At 43.1% G+C, this 24,782-nt stretch overlaps 1 protein-coding gene across 8 annotated transcripts in view; it reads left to right on the top strand.

Annotated features, from left to right (window-relative positions):
- Positions 1-24,782, top strand: part of MLX (MAX dimerization protein MLX) — a 258,108-nt gene that overhangs the window by 97,414 nt on the left and 135,912 nt on the right. For 3 of the 8 annotated variants that reach the window (XM_077459434.1, XM_077459436.1, XM_077459432.1), the window contains 2 exons: positions 4,356-4,501; positions 15,573-16,377. In XM_077459434.1, coding sequence (XP_077315560.1) covers positions 4,356-4,501; positions 15,573-16,211 — 785 coding nt within the window. In that variant the 3' untranslated portion in view covers positions 16,212-16,377. Of the gene's footprint in view, positions 1-4,355; positions 4,502-15,572; positions 16,378-24,782 lie in introns of those variants that run through there. The other 5 variants (XM_077459437.1, XM_077459439.1, XM_077459433.1 and 2 more) reach the window with 3 other exon arrangements.

The raw sequence follows: 24,782 nt of genomic DNA on the forward strand, positions 1-24,782 counted from the left end.
TCCGGGATTCCAGTTATAGTAGTGGGGGACTTTAACAAGGTTATTAATAAAAACCAGGATAGGTTTCCATCGGGAAGCCATACGCAGAAGGGAGACGAGAGTTGGTTGTCTCGGTTTTTACAGGAAGGGGGGTTGTTTGATATGTGGAGGGTGCGAAATCCGAGCTTGTTACAATATTCATGCTTTTCAAGCTACTATTCCTCACTCTCAAGAATAGACTTGGCTCTGGGGAACAAGGAAGCAAACCGAGTAGTGAGGGATATAGTATATCATCCTAGGGGGGTGTCTGAGCACTCTTTATTGACAGTATCAGTAAATTTAGAGGAAAAAAGAACCCCCAGAGTATGGAAGATGAACCCAGTATGGTTTGAGATAATTGGTGAACCAGATGGGGTACTAAGTTAGAAGAGTTCTTAGAGTTTAATAAAGATACTGCAGTAAGAGGAGTGGTATGGTATGCACTAAAGGCCTATCTCAGGGGAATCCTCATCCAACAAGTGGCGAAAATTAAGAGGACATCAAAGGAATGGGAGAATAGAGTAAAAAAGGAGGTAATGGAAGCTGAAAGAGTATACGTGGAAAATCCCACCCCAGAGAAACAAAATATATGGTTAGAAAAACAGGAATATAAAGCGGTGATTATTAGGAAAATAGAGAATAAAAGATTATTTCAGAAACAAATTGCTTACAGGGAGGGGGAATGAGTTGGGAGGATGCTGGCACATTTGGTAAGTACCAGTTCCTCGCTGTCCCCGTGATCAGGACAGAGAAAGGAGAAATTACAACACCAGGGCTCAGTGATTATAGACACTTTTAGAGCATATTATGAGAAACTATATAGATCGCAGGGGGCGGCGAAAGACAAGGAAATGGATATATTTTTTTAATAACATTAAAATTCCGTCCCTCACTGAAGAGGAGAAGGGGGTAATGGAAGTCCCATTAACACTAGAGGAAATTCAATCAGTGGTGGTAGAAATGGCCAATCAGAAATCCCCAGGACCTGATGGTCTGCCAGTGGAAACGTACAAATATTATGGGAAAATATTTCTCCCAGAGCTCCTTAAAGTATTAAATTGGGCAAAAGAGGAAGGGAGGTTGCCCAAATCAATGACTGAAACAATGATAGTTGTTCTGCATAAGGAGGGGAAGGATCCGTTAGACACACAATCCTATCGACCTATCTCTCTTCATTGTTCTGACGCTAAAATATTAGCTAAAGTGTTAGCAGCCAGACTGATCAAAATGATCACGAGACTTGTACATCCCGAATAGAACGGGATTTATCCCTGGTAGATCCACCAGTATGAACGTCAGGAGGCTTTACCTTAATCTACAGCTACCAACAGAAAATGTGGGTAAAAGAGCAGTTATGGCTTTGGATGTGGGTAAAGCCATTCTAGTTTAGAATGGGGATATATATGGCGAACACTGGGTGCATTTGGTTTCGGCCCTATGTTAATTGCTTGGGTACAGACCCTATATAATGGCCCTAGTGCACGAGTCAGGATTAATGATGAGTATTCAGATAAGATTCTATTGGAGAGGGGAACAAGGCAGGGGTGCCCACTGTCACCCCTGATTTTCGCTCTCGCTATGGAACCATTAGCCATCGCAATAAGACCAAATACAAATCTGGAAGGCTTCCAGAGTAGGATGGAGGAGGAGAAAATTGCACTGTATGCAGATGATGTCCTCCTCTTTCTGGGGGACACAGAGCAGTCCCTCAGGCAGGGGATAGACATCTTGGCTGATTTTGGTAGCTTTACAGGACTGGTCATAAATTGGGAAAAATCAGCCCTGATGCCGATGGATCCACTAGGGAATCGAAGCTTGTTGGAGGTGGTTAAACAAATAAAATATTTAGGGATACTTATTAAAAGAGATCCTAACAAGTATATCAGTGATAATATAGTTCCACTAATAGGTAAATTCAAAACTAAAATGGAAATATGGAAGAGGCTCCCACTATCAGTTGCAGGGAGATGCAATTTGATCAAAATGTTGTGGATGCCCCAGTAGCTGTATTTGCTGCATAACTCCCCGATATGGGTAGACAAAAAATGGTTTAAGAAAATCAAAGAATTATTTAGAGAACTTCTATGAAGAGGGGGGGGTGTCAAAGATTAGCTTACAGACCCTACAGTTACCAACTAGGAAAGGAGGGATGGCAGTGCCTCACCCATGGAGCTACTTTTTAGCAGGTCAATTGCAGCATCTGGGGACAAGTAAGGATGGGGAAGGAGGAATAAACAAGGTATTGATGATAGCAGAGACACCTTATAAAACAATAGTGGAAGCACTGGAGGCAAATTCATTTACCCATAGAAAACCCACAATAAAATTAGCTCTAAAATTCTGGAAGGCAGTAAAGGCGATAAAAGAGTTAGGAGGTTTGATTAAATATACCCCATTATGGAACAATCTGAATTTACCAGAGCTGGAATTGATAGGTAGATACAGAGCCTGGGAGATAAAGGGGATTGATAAACTAGCCCAATTATAAGAAGGAAATATATTAAAAACATGAATGCATTGAGTGCAGAGTTTGATATACCAAAACATTCATTTTATAAATATCTGCAAATCCGACATGCTTTGGATAAACAATTTAATAAACAAGGGCCAGTTTGGAACAACTCCCCTTTTTATGGTAGATTAATCTCCCAAGAAAAGGCAGGTGGACTGATAGCAGAAATCTACCCATATATATGTTAAGGGAATATAGAAAGCCCGGAAAAACTTAAATGTAGAGGGAAATGGGAGGAGGAACTTGGGATATTCTCGGATGGGCAATGGAGGAGGATACTGGAGGGAGCACATTTTATCTCGATCTCGCCTGCGCAGAATGTCTCGCACCCGATGTTGTTGCATAGATCATATTATACACCAAAGCGATTGGTTTTGGGAGGAGAGCGGATGATAGGTGCCCAAGGTGTCAGGACACCGGGGACCTGGCCCACATGTTCTGGAGGTGTCCCAAACTGTTCAGCTACTGGTCAGAAATCATTTACATTCTAAAAGAAACCTTCAGAGTGGGAGTTCAGGGGAGACCCCAGACTATGTGTGCTTGGCCTGACTGAGGGAATAGGAGGCTCATCTTATACAATTAAAGCAGTATTGATGTGTATGTTCCAGGCAAGAAAGCTTATAGCACAGAGGTGGCAGGCAGAGAAACCTCCTTCGGTAGTAGATTGGGTGAATCTAATTACAGAAACAATATGGAAGGAAAGGGTAGTATATATAAGGAGAGGAAACTTGAAAGAATTTGAAAAAATGCGGAAGCCATGGATGGATAGAATGGGATACCCAATGTAGGACTGAAGGAGGTATATATAAGGGGAAAGGAGGGAGAGGGAGAGAGAGGGGAGAGGAGAGCAGGAAGGTAAAGAAAAGGAAAGAAAAATCTTTTTTATTTTTTTTTATTTTTTTTGAGGGAGGGGAGGAGGAGGAAAGGAGAGAAAGTAATGAGATGAAGTAGGATCATTGTTAAACCTATGAAAGAGCGGTTGAATGCTTACTACTGTCATACTCTGTGCTCTAGTTTTTATATTATCAATAACTTGATGTAACTTTGTATAAAGGCTGTATTTTTGAAGAAAAGGAATAAAGATTATTTAAAATAAAAAAATATATATATTTTAGCGGCACTTCAGGTCAATTTGTACACAAGCGACAAGACTTTTGTCAGGGACTATGTGTGTGTGTGTGTGTGTGTATATATATGTATATATATATATATATATATAATGTGTATATGTATGTGTGTGTGTGTATGTAATAAATATATATATATATATATATATATATATATACACACATACACACACACACCTATTGATTGCATAGCTGCATTATTTGTGTGTGGTTTGTCTACCTGGAATTTAGCTTTAAAGAACAACTCAAGGAAGTTCACCATATGTATTTTTTTTATAATCCAATCATTTTTAAGTTGTTTATATCTAAAATCAGTCCATACATACTGTATTATCTCATGGCATCACAGTGGGCACAATTTACAAAGGCTGTCTGTGAAGTTAAAAAGTTGAGCCTGTTTATTTTGAATACGCAGTCATGTGCGATGGAAATGGGGAAAAAAAACTGTATTTTTGCTAACACATAAATGGTTAATGTAGGTGAACCCAGTGTGGTTTGCTGCTTCTTTGAACCTATAAGCATTTTCATTCTTCTACACTTCAACTAGAATTTGATCTGAGCTTTCAGTATATAGGATGCATTGCAGATATTTATAGACTAGGCCCTGATTTATTACAGTTGTCTTATCTTGGGGAGGTATGCAGTTTTACTTAGGGTGACAATGGTATCCATATATGTGTCCGCTCAACCCTCCATAGCCTGCTGCATGATCAACAATACTTGTTCCCCAACCTCAGATGACGAGGACAGTGATTATCGTCAGGAAAGCATTAAGGATGCATACAAAGACAGACGGAGGCGGGCACATACACAGGCCGAACAGAAACGAAGGGATGCTATTAAAGTAAGTAAATAGATTTTTTGGGCATGCCGCTTGCTTCATTTACATTTTTTTTTCTGTTCTTTGCTGCTGGATGGCCCTTGCTGTCACTGCCAATGGTGAGGATTTCCATATTTTATTTCTAAGTGTGTACATGCATCCCCCTTCATGACTGACCATATTAGTTTTTTTTAAGTCCAAATATAAATTGTGTGTTTCTATTTTCCAGACCCTTATCAAACAGACAAATTAGTCATTGAGTTTTTGTAAAGGCAAAGCTTAGATCCAGGTTTTAGTAAGATTAAAAGAGTTTGTTTTAGCCCAAATTGGTTCAAATTAACTATTTTCCTTCACTAACACCTGCAGAAGCTGTGTGCACTGCATAAACTGCATTTAGCACCAGCTACATGCAGTATATAGCAATGTGTTCCAGCAGCAGTGCAATGACTTCCCATTCCCAGAACAAAATCGAGCCGGGCTGACCTCTTGTCAGCCTTTAATAGGGAGCCTTGGAGCTCATGACATCATCTCGCCACCTCTCCAACTCCAGTCAGAGTGTATTTCTGGAAATAGGCACTGCTCTATCACACAAAGCATGACTAAGAAATCAATAGAATGAGGTCTGGTATAAGACTTTACTGCTGTGGTTGACTGGATAGTACAGCACACCTTTTGGCATTATCTCTGCTTCTAGGAGAATAGACACAAGATAGAAATGTTGCAGTGTCCTTGGGATTTAATGCCTTAGACAGGAGCTGAAGTCTATTTCTGCTGAGGGTTAGTTTACACATGCTGTTGGCTGTAATAAATTACTCAGATTTGTACTTCCCCCTTAACTGCACAGGCAGCCAGACAGGGTTGTACTCGCAGTGGTGGTCTGCTGTCAGGTGGTGGTGATTCGGCAGCTTATCTTTCCTGGCTAAAATGAACACAAAATGAATGTGTATTGTGTGTCGTTTTCCCCGCTGCTGTGTTTCATTAGTTTCAGTGGAAGGCATGTGAGACATCTAGGACAGTGATGGCAAACCTTGGCACCCCAGATGTTTTAGAACTACATTTCCCATGATGCTGAACTACACTGCAGAGTACATGGGCATCGTGGGAAATGTAGTTCCAAAACATCTGGGTTGCCAAGGGTTGCCTTCACTGATCTAGGGTCTAATAGTCTCCTTATGTCTCATTAAAGAGAACCTGTAATGGTAAAGTTCTATCATATAGGGTAGTTGTGGCAGCCTATGTGATAAAAATAACTAGGTATTGGTGTAGCTATATTTCCTTTGTTTGCCTTGCCTTGTAATGGTGGGCTCACATGTTGTGTTTGCAGTGTGCAGTATCATGCCTGATCAGTTCCCATGTGTCAATACACAAATCCACCTTACTTTGTCCCTATTCAAAAGACCAGCTTTGTCCCTAGTCAAAAGACCAGCAACATCTTATTCTGGGTCACGCAGCACTTGTCATTTTTCCTCGTTGCATCAGAAATGGTTGCGTGCTAGTGTGATGAAAACAAACGCATCTTTTTCACCATGGTAGCTCTCTCACCTGAAGACCACTAGTCTGAGAGACTAAGGGATTGTGAGGTATATAGTTTCTTCACAAGAAAGTGCAGTGCAGTTTTCAGACTACAGAAAGGTCATGCATTGACCCGTGCAGTGCCATACCACATGCCTCAGGTTTCAAACAAATGTCTGACACCAGAATGTGATTTATTCTACTATAGACTGCGCACAGGGCAATTTAGGCATGTAAATTATATTTTAGATTTTGAAAACTTTAAAAGGAACGGGTAAGAACCAAAACATTTCTGAACTGCAGTTCATCAGCATTAGTATGTGTGGCCAAATGCTTATGCAATCTTCTATATGTAAGAAAGACTTTTGGAACATATTGGGTATGTTTCCCTTAAAACGAATAAAACCCATCCCACATCATATATGGGAGAAACATGGAGGTAAAACAATGACCTGCAGGCATGGGGACCTAGGAAAGGTGATCTGATTGTGAGATTAATAAAGAAAAAAGTACAATGGATCTTCAATTTAGGCACAGCGAGCCAGAATAGACTTAATTAGGGTTTTATGTTCACCCATTTATTTGAAATACAAAATACAGGCAGTCCCTGAGTTACAAATGACTCCTACTTACAAACAGAGGTGGCGTGACATCACTGCCGGCTGCTTGTGCTCCACACTGATCCTGGATACAGATGAGCAACCATTTTGCAGCGCCGGACACATCCCACACTGCAGTACTGCATGGCCACAAGAGCTCAAATAACATGACTGCATGGGTAGAATCACTCGGAACATCACTGCACAGGCTGGAGTTACTTAGAAATGTACTGTTCCGACTTCCAAACAAATTTGACGTAAGAACAAACCTACAATCCCTAACTTGTTCTTAATCCAGGGACCGTCTGTATGCGAAAATAAAATGGCCTGTTTTGGTATCTTCCCATGGTTAAAATTGATATATGCGTAAATTATGCATCATGATGTAAATATATGTCCGACCAATGTGGGGGAAAGGAACCTATAAATGGTTGTATTTGCACATGGTGGATGTGCTATTTTGATTTTCTCTCACTTTAGAGCACACTCACAGTACACAGTATGTGTATGTGTGTGTGTGTATATATATAATATTGTATGAATACTATTGGGGAGCTACCTTGACCTAATGGAGAGTTAAGATGGGTACTATGAGAAAATCTGATAAAAATTCTGTACAAAGCATTTTTGTTCAATTTTAGTATAGTGTGTACACAACTTTAGACATCCGATTCAGGCTTTCCAAAGGGACAAACTTTAAAATGTTTCATGTACGTGAACAGAACAAACTATTTTCTGTTTTAATGTGTACTGTTTTCGTATGAGAAAAACAAAGTTATTATCTGTTAAGTGTATTTCCGGGAATCTTCCAGGACAGCTACCTGAGAGATAAGCAACTCCCACCTAACAGGAAACACATGATCCACATCAGTTAAGCCATCACACATACAGACCCTCAGTAATAAATTGGGTGGAAATTAACACTGTTCTGGAAATACTGTTAACGGGTAATAACTTTGTTTTCGCAAATCATCTTTCAGCACCACTACCCGAGAGGATAGGCTAGAATTACCTGTTTTTAGGGCAGGACCTTCCTATCGAATGTTTGATCTGCTCTGGACAGAAGTTCCAGCAGATAGTGCCTTACAAAGGTGAGGAAACTCGACCAGGTCGCTGCTCTGCAGATTTGGCTAGGGTAGGCAGCTGTCTTTTTTGCCCAAGAAGCTGCCACTGCTTAGGTCGAATGGGTTTTGATGCCTCCAAGAGGTTGCAGCTATTGAGTTCTGTAGCTTTCTTCTATGGCTAATTTCATCTACCTTGCTATGGTGTTTTTGAATGCTTTCATGCCCATGTTAGGCCCATTGAATACGATTTCAGGCATTCTTTTGTCCTTTCAATATAAACGATCAGGCAGACATCTCCTCACATCCAACTTGTTGAAATCTATATCTTTTTTTGATTTTTGAAGTTGCTATGAAAAGAATGACTTCTTGAAATCAATGGAAATTTGTGACGAACTTCGTAAAGAATGCTGGATCAAGGGAAAGCACAATCTTGTCCATAAAAATTTGACAGTGGTTCAGCCACAGATAGAGCTTAGATTTCACTAATTCTTATGATGGAAACTAGCGCCACTAGAAGTACAGTTTTTAATGTAAGAAGCTTGATGGAACAATATTATAAAGGTTCAAAAGGAGCTTTTTGGAATCTTTTAAGAACAGTGCCCAAAATTGGACTTTTGCTCGACTCGGAACCCTTTTTCCTTGCGACTGAGAAAAAAAAAAAGCTTAATTAGGGGAACCTTAGCCAGGCGTTTATTGCGAGGACATAAGGACATTGGATAAAGGTGCTAGGTGTACTTTAGTGGTGCTAGCTGCTAAATTGAGATTGGCAGAAATTTTAGTACTGAGTTGATTCGGGGAATTGCTGGTTTATTACCCTGTAAAGGAGGCCCTTGCTTTCTAAGAGTTTCCATTTTTCTTTTTCTTTTTTTTTTTTTTTTTTTTTTTTTCTTTTTTTTTTAGTAGCCATGCAGAAAGTGATAAACTTTCCACTGCTGGATGATGCACCCTGCCTGGTGAAGGAGAACTGACCTTTTGAGGTAGCTGCCAGGATTGCTCCAGGTTCAGGACTTCTTTGCCAAAATGGTGCAATGATAAATGACTAATGAATATGTGGACTGGTGATAAGCAAGAGCATCTTTCTCCAGGCTGTTTTCATCTTTTTGTAAGAAAAGGTATACTGTTGCTTCTGGAGGCAAAAAGATTGATTTCCGTGACTCCCCACTTTGAACATATCTGGGTGAAGGCCTCCTGGTTCAGACACCACTCTCTCAACTGAAATCTACTGTAAACCAAACAATTCAAATCACCTTTATGTGCACCCCCGTATAATATTGGATTTGATTCTGCCCACGATAAAATCTGCTACTGACCTCAAACTGCTCCCCTCTGCCGATGGGGTGTAGGCTACTGTCGTACTGTTGTCAGTGAGGATCCGAATATGCTTCCCAAGAACCAGAGGTTTGAAAGCTGCTAAGGCTTCTCATATCGCTTTCAATTTCCTTAGATTTGAGGAACAGGTAGACTAAAAGAGATCACATTTCCCCTGAGTCAGGTGTTAGCCTAGATGGGCTCCCCACTCCCATGAGCTAGCATCAGTTATTCTCGTGGGGTTAAATGGATGCCATGGCCAGCCTATCATTATGGTTTGAGGATAGATCCACCACTCTTTTTACTGTCTCAGGGATGATAATTTTTTTGCCTAGGGAATGCTGGTGCCCATCTTATTTTGATGAGATATAGTTTTGTAAAGTCCGAAGCTTGAGAGCATGCCGCCTTCATAACTGACTCTTTCACAGAGTACCTATGCAGTTTAAAAATCACATCCCTTTGCTTTTCTGCATCCTGCGGGATGGGTTGGAGGGCTCTGTGAACCCTATCGATCTCAATAGGTGCACGGGTCACTTCCGACAGACCACAAATACAGATATTCGGCCTTCTGATCTGATTCTCATAATCAAGTTGATCAAGGAGAGAGTTAAGGACATCCTTATGTTGTGAGGCACTCTCCTGTAAGGTCACAATGGTATGCAAAGTCTCATCCCGACTAGCCTCCACAACTTTCACCCTGTACCCTAAAAGCGATCATTTCTTCTTTAATCTACTCAACAGCCTGCCTACATGAGAGCTCCATAGCTGTTATCAGCTGCTGAATGTCTGCTTTTGTAGGCAAGGTTTTAATATGTTCCAAGTCCCAGGCTGCCTTCGCTATGTCAAGCTCTGATTTGGGGGTGGGGGATCCAGGGCTGATCCTGGGCGGGTGCACGGGGTGCATCTCACCCCAGCGCTGCAAGCTGCTGCAGAGGAGGGGTGCCAAAGCTATGGCACTCACTTGACTTGGCAGTGTCGCCACCCCAAGACCCTGTCATCCTATCCCCAATGCCTGCCCTGGCTGGCTGTCTCTGCTGCACTGGTTGCTCGAATCGCCTGCCGCTCGCGTCTGGCAACCAGTGACATCAGTGGCCGCCCCAGCATTCAGAGTGCTCCGCACCTAGTAAACTAGCTCCAGCCACCTTTTCCATGTTCTTCAGACAGCGTGGCCCTGAGCCAGAGGGAGGGGAGCTGCCTGCCTGTGAGTGACTGAGCTGAGCAAGCTTCCCACCTGCACTACACCAGTATAGCAACTGTCGGCTGCCACTGCCTGAGCCTGGTGTTGCAACCTGACACTGTCTGTTCTGGACGCTCGGAAACCCTGTTCATTCTGCCACCAGGCTGTTCTACAAAGCAAGTTGTGCCATCAAACACGGCCACTACCCTTGTGCCCATCAAACGCAGCCACTGCGCCCATCAAACACAGCCCCACTGTGCCCAAACTCAGCCACTGTGCCCATCAAATGCAACCACTGTGCAATAAATTGCAGCCACTGTGCCCCATCAAATGCCACCACTGTGCCCCATCAAACAGTGCCACGTCAAATGCCGTCACTGTGCCCTACCGAATAGTGCTACATCAAATGATGTGACTGTGCCCACCAATTGGTGCCACATCAAATGCTGTTACTGTGCCCAAATAGTGCCACTGTGCCCCCCCCCTGCCAAAGGGGAGGATTTAGTAAGATGACCACGCCCATAAGGGGGCGCCAGAAATATTTCTGCACTCAGGAGCCTGTGACCCTAGGATCGGCCCGGGGGGGGGGGGGGTCTACCCCATGAAAGTGCAGATGGAGTGGGGCTTGGTACATGGGATGAGGCTGAGGGATCCATGGAGCTGATGCTGTGTGCAGGTAACTGGAGATGAGCCTCGGGTCCAGAAGTCATCTTGGCTGCACTCCTGGAATGTGTGGCTTGAAGAAAGATTGCAGCCCACCCGTACGTGCTCTGCGCCACCGGGTGGCTGTGAAGACAGGGGGCATTAAGGAGGCATATTCCGGCTGAATAAAAGGCTGTAGAATGTCACTGCTGTGCGGTATGCCCAGAGGGGTGACAGGAGCTCTGTACCGAAGTGTCTTTGAGCCATGACAGTCAAGCCACACCCCAGGATTTATTTTTTATTTTTTTACCAAAACATGTAGTAGAATATATATTAGGCTAAATTGATGAAGAAATTTGAAGTAAAAAATTTTTTTTGTTTTTATAGCACGAAAAAAAATACAGGAGGTGATCAAAAAAAGTTTTGAACCAACACCCTCATTGGTAGATCTTTTGTATTTCTTTGCACTCAACTAAATAAAATTGTGGTAGTTCTAAAACTTTGTCACATGATGACAGACACCAGTATTTATAAAGCTAGTCTGAGTTTTTAGAAAACGGGGTGGAGAGTTCAAGTTACACACTGCAGAGCTCAGTGAGGAGCTCTGAGACATGATTGGAGGGAGGGACATACCCCCTTCACACAGCACACAGGAACAGAACTGAGCCAATCAATCATAAGCTGTGTGCTTGAGATCCCTCCCTTTTTTTTCTCTTGGCATCAGGAAAACTTGCCAGAAGTGATTCAAGCTGATCGCAGAGGAATAAAGCAGCAGACAGAAATTACATCATAATTAAGACAAGTACACACTATTGAGGGATATGATATATCCTAATACAGCACCCATGATATTTCATGTCTGAGATTTAAAGTGGTAGTAAACTGCTAGAAAAAATATAAAGAAAACAAAAGGCATAATGTGCTAGCATGCGTTGCATATTGGCACATTATGAAATACTTGCCTTAGAATGAAGACCACGCATTGGCGTTCGGTCACCGCTGAGGAAGCTTGCATGTTCCAGCGTTTCTTCTGGTTTCTTGGGCTATGGCACAATGAGTGGCCAGAAGTCTCAATGACATCACACCCGTGCAAGCACGCGGAGCCCTCTATTCCGGCTAGAACCTCTGAAGTTCTGGCATGATACGCCTTACCTTCAGAGCACATTCGCCACTGAAGTCAGTGGCTGCACGCAGGGTGCAAATCTCCTAAACAGTGTACTTTTAGGAGATATTAAGATTTTACCTAGAGGTAAGCGTTATTATAGGCTTACCTGTAGGTTAAAAAAAAAAAATCACAAAGCTGGTTATACAACCTCCCTAAAACCACTTTATGACTAAGATAACCTTTGCGCAGAGCCACTTTGTTTACCCGTTTGGTACCAACACGGTGCCAAGTGCTGTAAACCCATATTAAATACATAAAAAATGACAGACATAAATGCTAAAGTGTGAAAGATTCATAAACATGCAAAAGGGCTAGGATAGATATTTAAAAGATTAACAGCATAATAAGTCATATAATTGGTTTGCAAATAAAGTGACAGGTGCTCAAGTGCTTTAACAGCTGTGTATATTCATAAAATTCATGCATTGTGCTGGTGCTTCAACTCCTGCTCCCCCTCTTTTGACACACTCACCAAAAAACTCTCCCCACAAGGGGGTAAACCGCATTCACTGCACACACTGGCTGAGACAGTGGACCCCAGATCCTTAGTTGGTAAATCTCTCTTCCTTCCTTTAGTTCCACATCTCCATCGCCTCATACACATGTAGAAATCCTAAAAGTAGACCCCGTAGTATAATGCGGTTTTGTTTAATTTAAATGATCTAAAAACGCACTTACATTGTTTTAACACTATCAGCAGCATAACCCCCCCCCCCCACAAAAAAAAAAACAGGAAGTCCGGGATGTGATGCGCTCCTCAGACCTAAACCGGAAGTGACGTAATGACAATGGAAGCTCTGATCTATGAAATTCGGCAGTCATATGGAGCAGCCAGTGATGATGTAATTCTGATGAAACTCGTAGGATGGAACTTCCAGCGAACTTCCAGCGTTACTACAAGAAGTCCAGGATGCGATGCGATCTATGGACCTAAACGGTCCATAGAGCGCATCGCATCCTGGACTGCTTGTTTTTTTTTTTTTTGTTTTTTTTTATGTGGTTGAGTGTGTTAATGCAAGTGTGTTTTGGATCATTTAAAGTAAAAAACAAACAAACAGTATTATGCTATGGGTTCTACTATTTCTACATGTGTATGAAGAGATGAGGCAGAAGAACTGAAGGAGAGATATACCAACTAAGGATCTGGGGTCCACTGTCTCAGCCGGTGTGCGCTGTGAATGCGGTTTACCCCGTTGTGGGGAGAGCTCTCTGGTGAGTGTGGAAAGAGAAGGGAAGCACGAGTTGAAGCACAATGCATACAGTTTATGAATATACATGGCTCCTGAAGCACTTAAAGAGCACCTGTCACTTTGCAAAAGTGCTAGGCTATATCTTTAAAAGTTTAAGTCCACTTGCATTGTTTGACACGCTCAACCACATTAAAAAAAACAGGAAGTCCAGGATGCGATGTGCTCCCTGGACCTAAACCGAAAGTAACGCTGGAAGCTCCATCCTATGAGTTTCATCAGAATGACACCATCACTGACTGCTCCCGATGATTGACGAATTTCATAGAGCGGAGCTTCCAGTGTCATTACGTCACTTCCGGTTTAGGTCTGAGGAGCACATCACATCCCGGACTTTCTGTTTTATTTTTTATTTTTTTATTTTTTTATGCTGTTGATGGTGTTAAACAATGTGAGTGCGTTTTTAGATTAAAAATAAACAAAACCGCATTATGCGATGGAGTCTACTTTGATTTCTACATGTGTATGAGGCAATGGGTCAAAGGAATTAAAGGAAGGAAGAGAGATTTAGCCCTTGTACACACAGTCGGAGATTCCGACAACCAAATCCGTCAGAGTTATTCCGGCCGATTAATTCTGGAAGAGGTCCGGAAGTGATGTTGCATACACACGGTCGGACTAAGTTGTTGGAATTTCCGGTTGCCAAGAACGCAGTGACGTAAGCCGCGTACGGCGGCACTAGAAAAAGGAAGTTCAGCACCACGTCCAGCACCCTTTGCGCTCCTTCTGCTGATCTCGTGTCTATAGCGTGTTAGTAGAAGTTTGGTGAGAGATGATTCGCGCTTTTCAGATTTGTGCTTCAGTTCGCTACTGCTCTTCAGTTTCTGCTTGTCTGTGCGTATCTGATAATCGGTGCGTGTAGTCAGTAAGCATTCGTTTCTCATTGTGGACTATATCTTGGTATAGTACGCTTTGATTTGCATTGCTTATTGTCTGCTTGTTTCTGCTATTCAGGTCATTCTATCAGGCATTGCTGTTTATCAGTGCTTTCTGTTGTCCGTTCTGACCAGCCGACCGTTTTCAAACCATGTTTCGTCTACGTACTCGTCGTAAAGTTTGTGCTGTGCAGGGGCTTCGTGTTGGGGTTCTTACTTTGACACAAGCCCGGTCAATGAACAGGAAGGGGAGGCGTTTGTGGACCAAGAATTGGTTGCGCCAGCGTGACCAGTTCTCGCACATGCCTTTGCTCCATGAGATCCGGGAGAATATTCCTGATGATTTCAGGAATTATCTCCAGATGACGGAGTCCTTTTTTCACCGTCTGCTGGCTTTGCTGTCCCCTTATATCACCAGGCAGGATACCTGCATGCGGCAAGCCATCACTCCGGAGCAGAGGCTCATCACCACGTTGCGCTACTTGGCGACAGGGAGAAGCCTTCAGGACCTCAAGTTCTCCACAGGCATCTCCCCCCAGGCTCTGGGAATCATTATTCCAGAGACCTGTTCGGCCATCATTCAGGTCCTGCAGAAGGACTATATGAAGGTTAGTTTTATCCTTTAACATCACATTCTATGTATTTAATGATTGCTAGTGTCTTGCATTTCTTTCCTCCTTCCCTAATTACCATGAATGCAATATGCTCTAATTCATATGCTCTGCCCCTTTTGTCCTCATGCATATTTGCCTCACTAACTTCCCCACCATGCTCTTCTTGGCCCCTAAAACTATAGTCTAGTCACTTACCAATGTCTTTTGTCAGCTCCATAGTATTGCTTTCCCCTAAACACCCCCTAAAATGTCTACAAATGTGTGTGCTTCAATTCATGCAGAGTGACTTCTTTTTTTTTTTTTTTGGTTATGCCAAACTCATTAAGAACCCCCCTCCCCCCAGCTGCTAGGTCAGCTGCTAGCAATCCTCTATCTGCTAACTTTACTAAACCCAATACACACTCTACCTACCTTTTTGATGGTCACATTTATGGACGAATTCACCAAAGCATGTAGTGCAAGGGCCTGCCTCAATACTTTCAAATGCTATAATTATTTTTGTCATTTTTTTCCCCTATTATTATCTTGATATGTAATAGCAGAATGCCAAAATGTGCTTTAATTTTTTACAATTTTTGGTATTATGACACTTCTTACCTGTCCGGTGGGCTGCCAATAGTGTAAGTAAGGAGGGGCTTCCCAAAGTATCACACATTATTTAGGCATTCAGCCCTCAATCAAGTGGAGAAGGTTACCTGTCCAAAACACCCCCCCCTCATTTTTAGCAAGGGCCCAACAGATGGGGGGGATGGGGGTGATGACTCTGATAAGGGAACCTTATACTTTAGGCTTTAAATACTCATACTGATCTTGTCCAAAAATGTGTGTGTCTAATCTGCTTGCAATGTTGATTTGCAAAATTACTAATTTTTTTTCTTGTTTCACTCCATAGTTTCCTTCAACGCCACAGGAATGGCAGATTGTGGCCTCCCACTTTGCCAGTCATTGGGACTTTCCCAATTGTGGAGGTGCAATTGATGGTAAACATGTCCGCATCGTCCCACCCCCCAACTCAGGGTCGTACTATTATAATTACAAGGGGTTTAATAGTATCGTGATGTTGGCGCTGGTGTCTGCGACCTATCACTTCTTGTATGTGGACGTGGGGCAAAATGGCCGGATGTCGGATGGTGGAGTGTTCGCACGGATGGAATTCTACTGGCGTCTCCAGAGTGGCAGTCTGAGCTTGCCACCCCCAGAGGAGAATCAGGAAGGACTCCCGTTCATCTTTGTCACGGATGAGGCGTTTGCCCTGGCAAACCATCTGATGCGTCCTTTCCCGATGAGGACCCTCACCCCGGACCAGAGGATTTTTAATTTCCGGCTGGCCGGAGCCAGAAGAGTGGTGGAGAACACTTTTGGAATACTGGCCAGCCGGTTCCGCCTTTTTTTTTTAACGCCTATCCACATGGCGGAATATAAAATCAATCACATAGTGCTTGCCTGCTGTGTTCTGCACAATTTGTTAAAAAGGCATTCAGCAAACTATGCGGTCTCAGTTGGCCAAGATGCAGACTTGCTTGTAAAATGAGAACTTCACGGGCCTTGAAGCTGCTCGTCCTGGCTTGCCCCCCCCAAAGCGCCTGTGAGGTCCGAACCCAATACATGGAGTACTTTGTGGGTAGGGGGGCCATTGATATGCCAGACAATGTCTGAGCGGCATTTTTGTAATACATTTTTCTTTGAAACTCCAATAATCTTTGTTTTCATTTACTGCTTGGCTTGGTTTTGGGTGTCTCCTAGGTAAATTTTTGTTTTTTGTTGTGCCTTTTTCTACAACAGTGCAAACCCAAGTTCAGAGCGAGGTGATGTGACAGTCTCTTCTTCAGATAATCTTATTATGTTGTGGGTCTGCTACACACACCTTGTTTTTGTTAACTAATGTATGTAGTGCATTACTGACCAAAATCTTGCTCATTTTCAGCACCATGGCAGAAATATGTGGGGTCAGGAAAATGGCATGATTGTGAAAATTAACACATCACTGTGGGTGTTATTTACTAAAGGCACATCCACTATGCACTACAAGTGCACTGCAAAAGTGCACCTGAAACTGCACTTGGAGTGCAAAGTGGAGTTGCCTTTAGTAAATAACACCCATTGTCACTGAAAACAACAATTTTTACTCCAAATACTGCTTTTGCGCATTGAAAAAGGAAGCCACACATTGCTTTGATTAAAAAGTGAAATTATCAACACATTCACATGTGCGTTTAGAAAAGGGTTTTACAACAAACCAACATATTGGGTGTATCAAAAGCATTATTTAAGGTAATTTTTGGGTAACTTGGTGTTTTTGAGTAAACAGGCATGTATCAAAGCGTAACATACAGAACACAGGAACTTACAAAGTTCGACTTTGAAAAGTGAAGACAATATCAGACATGAGTATGTACAAACTGGGCTGATATTGCCTTCATCACATGGGGTGTCACCCCTGGAAAAGCCAAAATTGGAAGATGCACACAGTGTGTCAACATGTGCTATCTCCTATCATGGGGCTCAATGTACATGTTTTGGGGCTGCAACCCCTTCAACTCAGCCACTTTCCACAAAACACGTACATTGATCCCCCATGATGGGAGATAGCGCATGTTGACACACTCTGTGCATCTTCCAAATTTGGCTTTTTGTAAGACAAAAGTTGTTGTTTAAAAACAAAAAAATAAAACCCTAGCTAGTTTGTGGTGTTTCACACTCTCCCCAAAACATCATAGATGTTCTTAATTTTATTTTTAAGATCATTGATGTTTTGCTGTATATTTTCTAAATCCCAATTGCATCCCATTATCTCCCCAATCAGGATCTGGGCACTTTCACTGGTAAAATGTGATTCTTCTTCCGCATCACCTACAAAAAAAAAGCAAAAAATACACCATGTATTATAAATATGCTGACATACATTGATGAGCTTACCGGAAGCTGTGGTCTCCGACACTCACCTGTTGTGGTGACAATTTGTCCAACTTCAACGATCTCTCCTTCCTCCTCCTCCTCCTGCTCCTCTGCTTCCGGTGTTGGAATTTCGCCTTCTTTGGGAGGGGTGGGGTCCCTGGTGTCCTCAGACTTCCCGAGTCTTCTCTCCCGTATGAGAATGTAAAAAAGGAATACTTGGCACACAGAGGGCAGAAATAGGAATATGAAACATTGCTTGGAAGTGTTGTACAATTGTGTTTTTTGACCGAGTTCAAAGGTGAGAACATTATTGTGGATACTTTCTAAAGCTGGAATACTTACCTGCAGAACGATGTTTCTTACGAACGAATGAAACCATGAACTTGAAAGTGGCCATTTTAAAATGCACAACATGAAATCAAAGCACATGGAGCATGTATGCAAGCAAGAATAATCATATGAACACACAACTACTACTTACTTTTTTGAAGAACACGCTTGATCCTTCTGTACTAATCGTGCTCCCTCAGTTTCAGGTCTGACCAGCGTTTTCTCAGTTGATCCTTGGATCGGCATAACCCAAAATTCTTCTGAAGACTCTTCACAACTTTAGTCATGATCTTGGCCTTTCTGATATTTGGGTTTGGGTAAGGTCCATACTACCCAACATAGTCGGTCCTCTTCAATATGTCCAACATCTCTACAAAAGACATATTTGAGGCCTTAAATCTTCTCTTCCTGGATCGGGACGTTTCAGGCTCAGGGCTTACCTCACCCTCCTCCTTGTTAGTGGAACTCTGATTGGGCACCTGCGTTCTTTCCACCATGTGCTCTCCCCACTGCGTCGAAAGTAAAGGGGCGGGGAATAGCCTAGAAAGAACGTCAGGGAGTTTCACGCATGCGCACTGTATATAAAACGCAACACGCGTGTGTCGTACGTACGATCTGTGAACAGAGGGAGAAGCTGACGCGACGATCGTGCAAAAGAAGGTAAAATTTGGAACTTGGTACATCACTAGCCTATAATGCTTCTAGATTGAGGCCTGCATTAGTGGAGTTTAGCCTGACATTAGGGTTTGTCTTGTGTTGTGTCTTGCAGAGATTATGGACAGTTTCAATGATCAGTTTCCTCCCTCTGTTCATCGATAAATACAGGGAACTGCCCTGCCTGTGGCAATCGACGTACCCTCATTACAGTAACAGACTAAAGAGGCAGGCAGCGATGGAGAAACTGGTTGAGTTTGTGAAGCCGGTGGTCCCCAGGGCAGACATCCACTATTTAAAAGTGAAAATCGGTGGCATGAGGAGTACATATCTGAAGGAGAGGAAGAAGGTTCTGAAATCCATGCAATCTGGAGCTGCAGCAGATGAGGTTTATAACCCCAGGCTGTGTTATTATAACAGGATGCATTTTCTGTCAGACAAGGCTGAGGTCAGAGAATCACTCTCTACCCTTCCTTCCACGCGTCCTATGCTACATTCCACACCCGCTGAGTCTTCCGACGCCCAACCTGGGCCTTCCATTCAGGAAGAACTGGGGGAGCCCAGCTTGAGCCAGGTATAGTATTGTTGTACATATTTTGGGAGTAAAAATTAATGACTCACTAATTGCTGATTTTCAAAAGTGTTTCACATATCAATAGACAGTAGTGGTCAAAACCTTTGGGACAACAATGAAAAATGCTGGGCTCAGAATGATAGTCTTTTCTATTAGTTAACAGTTTGCAACAGTCTTGATGTGAAAATTGTGTGTGTGTTTGATGAACCAAAAACTAAAACTATGTCCCTTTTTCATACACAGGAAGACATCAGCCAGGAGGAGGGTGTGGAATGCAGCAGCCAGGAGGTGGCTGTGGAAAGTGGGAGCCAGGAGGAGGCAGGGGTAAGCGGCAGCCAGGCGGTGGGTGGTCAGGCTCCGGGCAGAGGAGCCTGACAGAATGCCAGGTCCCTCCCCTCCACCTTCCACGCAAAAGGGCGAGAAAGGGGGGAATGTGGAGGAGTCGGCTCTGAGGCTGATCGGGGAGGCTTCAGCAGCCCTCCAAGCCACCCCCACCTATCAAGAGGCCTTTTCCGCCTTGGCTGCTTGCAAACTGGAGAAAATGGAGGAGGGGCAAAAGCTCTTGTGTGAGGACATAATTATACACACCCTCAACAAGGGTCTGTTGGGCCAAATCACACAAGCAACACACTTGTGTGATTTGGCCCATGCCCCTCCTCCTCCTCTTTCTGCCACACCTCCAGCACCACAGCCACAGCCTGGAAGGAAGCGTGGAAGGAAGACCAGAGTGTGATTACCTGGGTTCAGTCTGGTCTGACAGAAGATGCAGCCTTTTGTAGTACCACAGCCTGGGAACATAGATGTCATCTGCTGCTGTTCCGGGTTTCTTGGACTTCAGGACCAGACTTCTCTCCCTCTGATATGTATTCCTCAGGCCACACATTTTTGCGTTTTAAATAGTTGGTGTGCCCTGGGGGGCCAAAGGCTTCGCTAATCTCCCCAGTTTCTCCCTCTTTATTTGTTACGAACACCTAAATAAAGGTTTTTTTTGTTTGAAGAAATACCTGCGTATGTGTTTTACTTCCAAAAGGACAGTTTTTATTTGTGAGCAGGCAGTTTCATTTAAAAAATACAAAGTGAAATGAATAACAAGGGGCAACAACACTAAATAACCTCATGTAGATTAAAAAAGAAAAAAAAATACAAAAAAAGATAACAATGTTGTTGTGGTAAGTTGACACACAAAACACACCCCAAAAAATGCAAAGATGAGCAAACTGTCAAAAAAGGAGATGTTGATGAAAAAAACCAACCACAAAATCCCCCCCCCCCCAAAAAAAAAAGTGTGACGATTTAAAATATTGTATTGCTGAAATGAGTAAAAAACACTGAAGAAATACGTTCGGGAGAAGTGTGTGTGACTGAGCATCAAAAGAAGTTCATTCTTGCAGCATTGTAAAGAACAAGAGAATGCGCTTCATGAAAGAATTTTCAACGATGCAGCGTGACGAATGTGCTATATCGATTACGAGCAGTAGTTTTTTTACCTGAGCGAGCGCTTCCGTGTCCGAATTTGATTGTGAGCATGCGTGGCACCTTGTCTGTCGGAGTAGGCTACACATGATTGGAGTATGTCCGATCGGAGCATTTTGCCATAAAATTTTACCGGCAAGTTGGAAAAGTTGGTCTGTCGGATATTCCGACGGAAACAGTCCGATGCAGACCACACAGTCGGAATATCCGACAAAACGGTCCGATAGGAAACATTCCGTTGGAATCTCCGACCGTGTGTACAAGGGCTTACACTGTCTTAGCCAGTGTGTGCAGTGAATGCAGTTTACCCCCTTGTGGGGAGAGCTCTTTGGTGAGTGTGTCAAAAGAGGGGAAGCAGGAGTTGAAGCACCAGCACAATGCATGAATCAACACCTGTCACTTTATTTGCAAACCAATATTATATGGCCTTATAATGCTGTCAATCTTTTAAAATATCTATCCTAGCACTTTTGCACATTTATGAATCTATCACACTTTTGCATTTATATCTACTGTCATTTTTTTATGTATTTATTTTGGGGTTTACAACACTTTCCACTTTGTTGGTACCAAACTGGTATCTGGTGTATGGTGTTACACACTTTTTTTGTAAATGCGGTATCAATTAAATTTGTTATCTACTTTATAGCGCAACGCCACACCCACTTTACAGTTTTTACTGTTCTGAGACTCTACCTTGGCAGTTGTTGCAGTGGAGGCAGCAGTTCTTTATATTTGTAATACTAACCTTTGCACAGAGCCACTTTATCTTAGTCATGAAGTGGTTTTAAAGCCGTTGTATACCCGCTTTGTGATTTTTACCTACAGGTAAGCCTATAATAAGACAAACACAGTTTAAATTATTTTCTAGAGAAATGCCATACCCACTTTCAATGTAGGCATATATGTGGGAGCAGGGCCAGGCTCCAAATTTTGCCAGGTTTTTAATTGCTTCCATTCCAGATAAAACTCAGCATTTCTTTTTTTTTTTTTGCAATAAAATTACCTAGAACCCCCAAACTTTTTTTCTTTTTTTTAAGCCGAGACCCTAGGGAATGTTGAAGGAAAGGGATGTTCGGCACTCAGAACGACATCCAAAATTGTATTTCTTTATTAACCACTTAACGACCAGCGCACACCGATGTACATCCTATTTTTGAAGAGGGATATCTCGTTAACGGCAGCAGCTGCTGCCACAACGGAGATATCCATCTCTTCAGGCGCCGGTTGTCTGTACAATAAAGGTGGTCTCCGTGGCGGGTTCACCGTGAGATCACCGCTATTGGCGGCGGGAGAGGTGCCCCCTCCCACCGCCCTCCCACGCTCTCCGCCGCTTACCAGAGCCGTCGGTAGCGGTGGAGGTGATCGGGTCCTCTTCCTAGCTGGATATAGAGACGAGTGAGGCTAAGATGGCTCCCACTCGTCTCTATGCCATAGGAGGGCGGAAGCGACGTCAAAACGTCACTTCCGCCCATACCGCTTAAAGGTATATTTTTTTAATGTCATTTTTTCAAATTACATTTTTATTTTATTGCATTTAAGTCCAAATATGAGATCTGAGGACTTTTTGACCCCAGATCTCATATTTAAGAGGACCTGTCATGCTTTTTTTCTATTACAAGGGATGTTTACATTCCTTCTAATAGGAATAAAAGTGATCCTTTTTTTTTTTTTTAACAGTGTAAAAATAAATAAAATCAATTAAAATAAATAAGAAAAAAAAAAGGTTTTTAAAAACACCCCGTCACAACGAGCTCGCGCGCAGAATCGAGCGTATACGTGAGTAGAGCCAGCATATGAAAACGGTGGTCAAACCACACGTGAGGTATCCCCGTGATCGGTAGAGTGAGAGCAATAATTCTAGCCCAAGACCTCCTCTGTAACGCAAAAAATGCAACCTGTAGAATTTTTTAAATGTCGCTTATGGAGATTTTTTAGGCTAAAAGTTTGACGCCATTCCACGAGCGGGTACAATTTTGAAGCATGACATGTTTGGTATCAATTTACTCGGTGTAACATTATCTTTCACAACATAAAAAAAAAATTGGGCTAATTTTACTGTTGTCTTATTTTTATTTTATTTTTATTCAAAAAAGTGCACTTGTAAGACCGCTGCGCAAATACGGTGTGAAAAAAAGTATTGCAATGACCGCCATTTTATTCTCTAGGGTGTTAGAACCCCCAAACATTTTATATTGCTTTTTTCTAAGTAATTTTCTAGCAAAAAAAAATGTTTTAAACGTGTAAACAGAGTCTGAAAAAGAGGCCTGGTCCTTAAGTGGTTAAGTACAAAGCTGTTAGTCCTTGGCCATGATGAAGGACTAACGTCCAAAACGTGTACTTGTACTTTATTAAGTACATGTACTTAATAAAGAAATACTATTTTGGATGTCATCCTGAGTGCCGACCATCCCTTTCCTTATGCTGGTACATTGGATTTGTCAGCAGCCTTAAGGTCTGAGCACCAGGTGGAGCTTTTATGTGGGAAGGCTGCAGCACCTATACACCAGTTTACCCTGGAGAATGGGGGTTGTTGCAATTTTAGTATGGTGCATGAAATTCACACAGCAGTTTATCAATGCAAATTTTGAGGAAAGAATACACTGAGTTTTAGTAAACACAAACACAATATAATACCCATTTTTTTGGTAAGACATAAAAGATGTTACGCAGAGAAACTAGGTATTAAACATGTCACACTTTAAAATTGCGTATGCTCTTGGAACGGCACCAAACTACGCTACCTAATAGTGTGTGGTGTGCTCACAAAATTACCATATTCTGCTGAGCAAAGTATAAACAAAAGATTACCTGTGTGTTTTAGTAATGCAGTTGTCCAGAGGTGAACATTGGTCCAGGCAGCAGGCAGGGAACTTTGTCAGCGACAGCAAAAGGAATTGTCCAGACAGCAGGCAGAACTATTGTCAGCACAGCCAAAAGCATTGGTCTGGGCAGCAGGTAGAGGCATGGTCAGCACAGCTAAGTATTGGTCCTGGCAGTACGCAGGAACATGGTCCATAAACGTGCCAGATTCAGTTCAGGCGGCAGGCAGAGACCTGATCAATTCAGTCGGCAGCAGGCAGAAATATCAGGCTTAGGGACTCGGTCAGGTAAGGCTTGAACAAAGGGGTAGAGGCTTCTTCCCACCCAAATCTCTTCTTCGTCTATGGTCTCCAGACCCTAATCCGGGAATTTAAAAACACAGAGAGGACCTCATCTGGAAAATGGCGTTCATGGAGTCTGCTCACTACATCTAAGCGAATGTTTTCTGGTGGGGGGTGGGGTTGTTCCTGTTACACAAGGGCAGGTTATCCTGCCACGGCTAGTGGTCTGAGGTATATGAACCCTTCATTGCGCTGCTTATGATATAGTAATGCTTCAGTATTAACCACTTGAGACCCGCGCTATAGCCGAATGACGGCTACAGCTCGGACCTCCTTTGCCGGGACAACGTCTATTGACGTCGTCCCGTGCACGAGCGGCCTGCGCGCCCTGTGATCGGTGAGTCTATGAGACTCGTCTGATCACCGATCCGAGCAAGGGGTCGATCCCGACCCCTTATCACGTGATCAGCTGTCAGCCAATGACAGCTGATCATGTGATACAACGGAGCCGGTAATCGGCTATTATTCCTCCTCGCGCTGACAGCGCGAGGAGAAAAAAGAGCCGATCACCGGCGGCCGTGATCGGGACATCAGTCCCGATCACGGCCAGCCCTGCCAGTGCCCACCTGCCCCCTGCCAGTGCCACCTCAATAAAATAGAAGTGCCCCCTGTCAGTGCCACCCAGCAGTGCCCACAGTGCCACCCAGCAGTGCCCACAATCTGCCTCAACAAAGGTGCTGCACACCAGTGCCACATATCCGTGCCCATCAGTGTCATCTACCAGAGCCACCTATCAGTGCCCATCAGTCCCATCTATCAGTGTTGCCTATCAGTGCCCCTTAGTGCCACCCATCCGTGCCATCTTATCTGTGCCCATCAGTGCCACCTTATCTGTGCCCATTAGTGCCGCCTTAACTATGCCTATCAGTGCCCACCAGTGCAGCCTATCAGTGCCGCCTCATCAGCGCACTTCAATGAAGGAGAAAAATGACCTGTTTGCAAAATTTTATAACAAACTATTAAACATGATTTATTTTTTTTTGCATCTTTTTTTGTTTAGCAAAAAATAAAA

Source organism: Lithobates pipiens, unplaced genomic scaffold (assembly GCF_037356315.1).
Source record: "Lithobates pipiens isolate NorthernLeopardFrog02 unplaced genomic scaffold, aLitPip1_a1.2 Scaffold_28, whole genome shotgun sequence".
Classification (NCBI taxonomy): domain Eukaryota; kingdom Metazoa; phylum Chordata; class Amphibia; order Anura; family Ranidae; genus Lithobates; species Lithobates pipiens.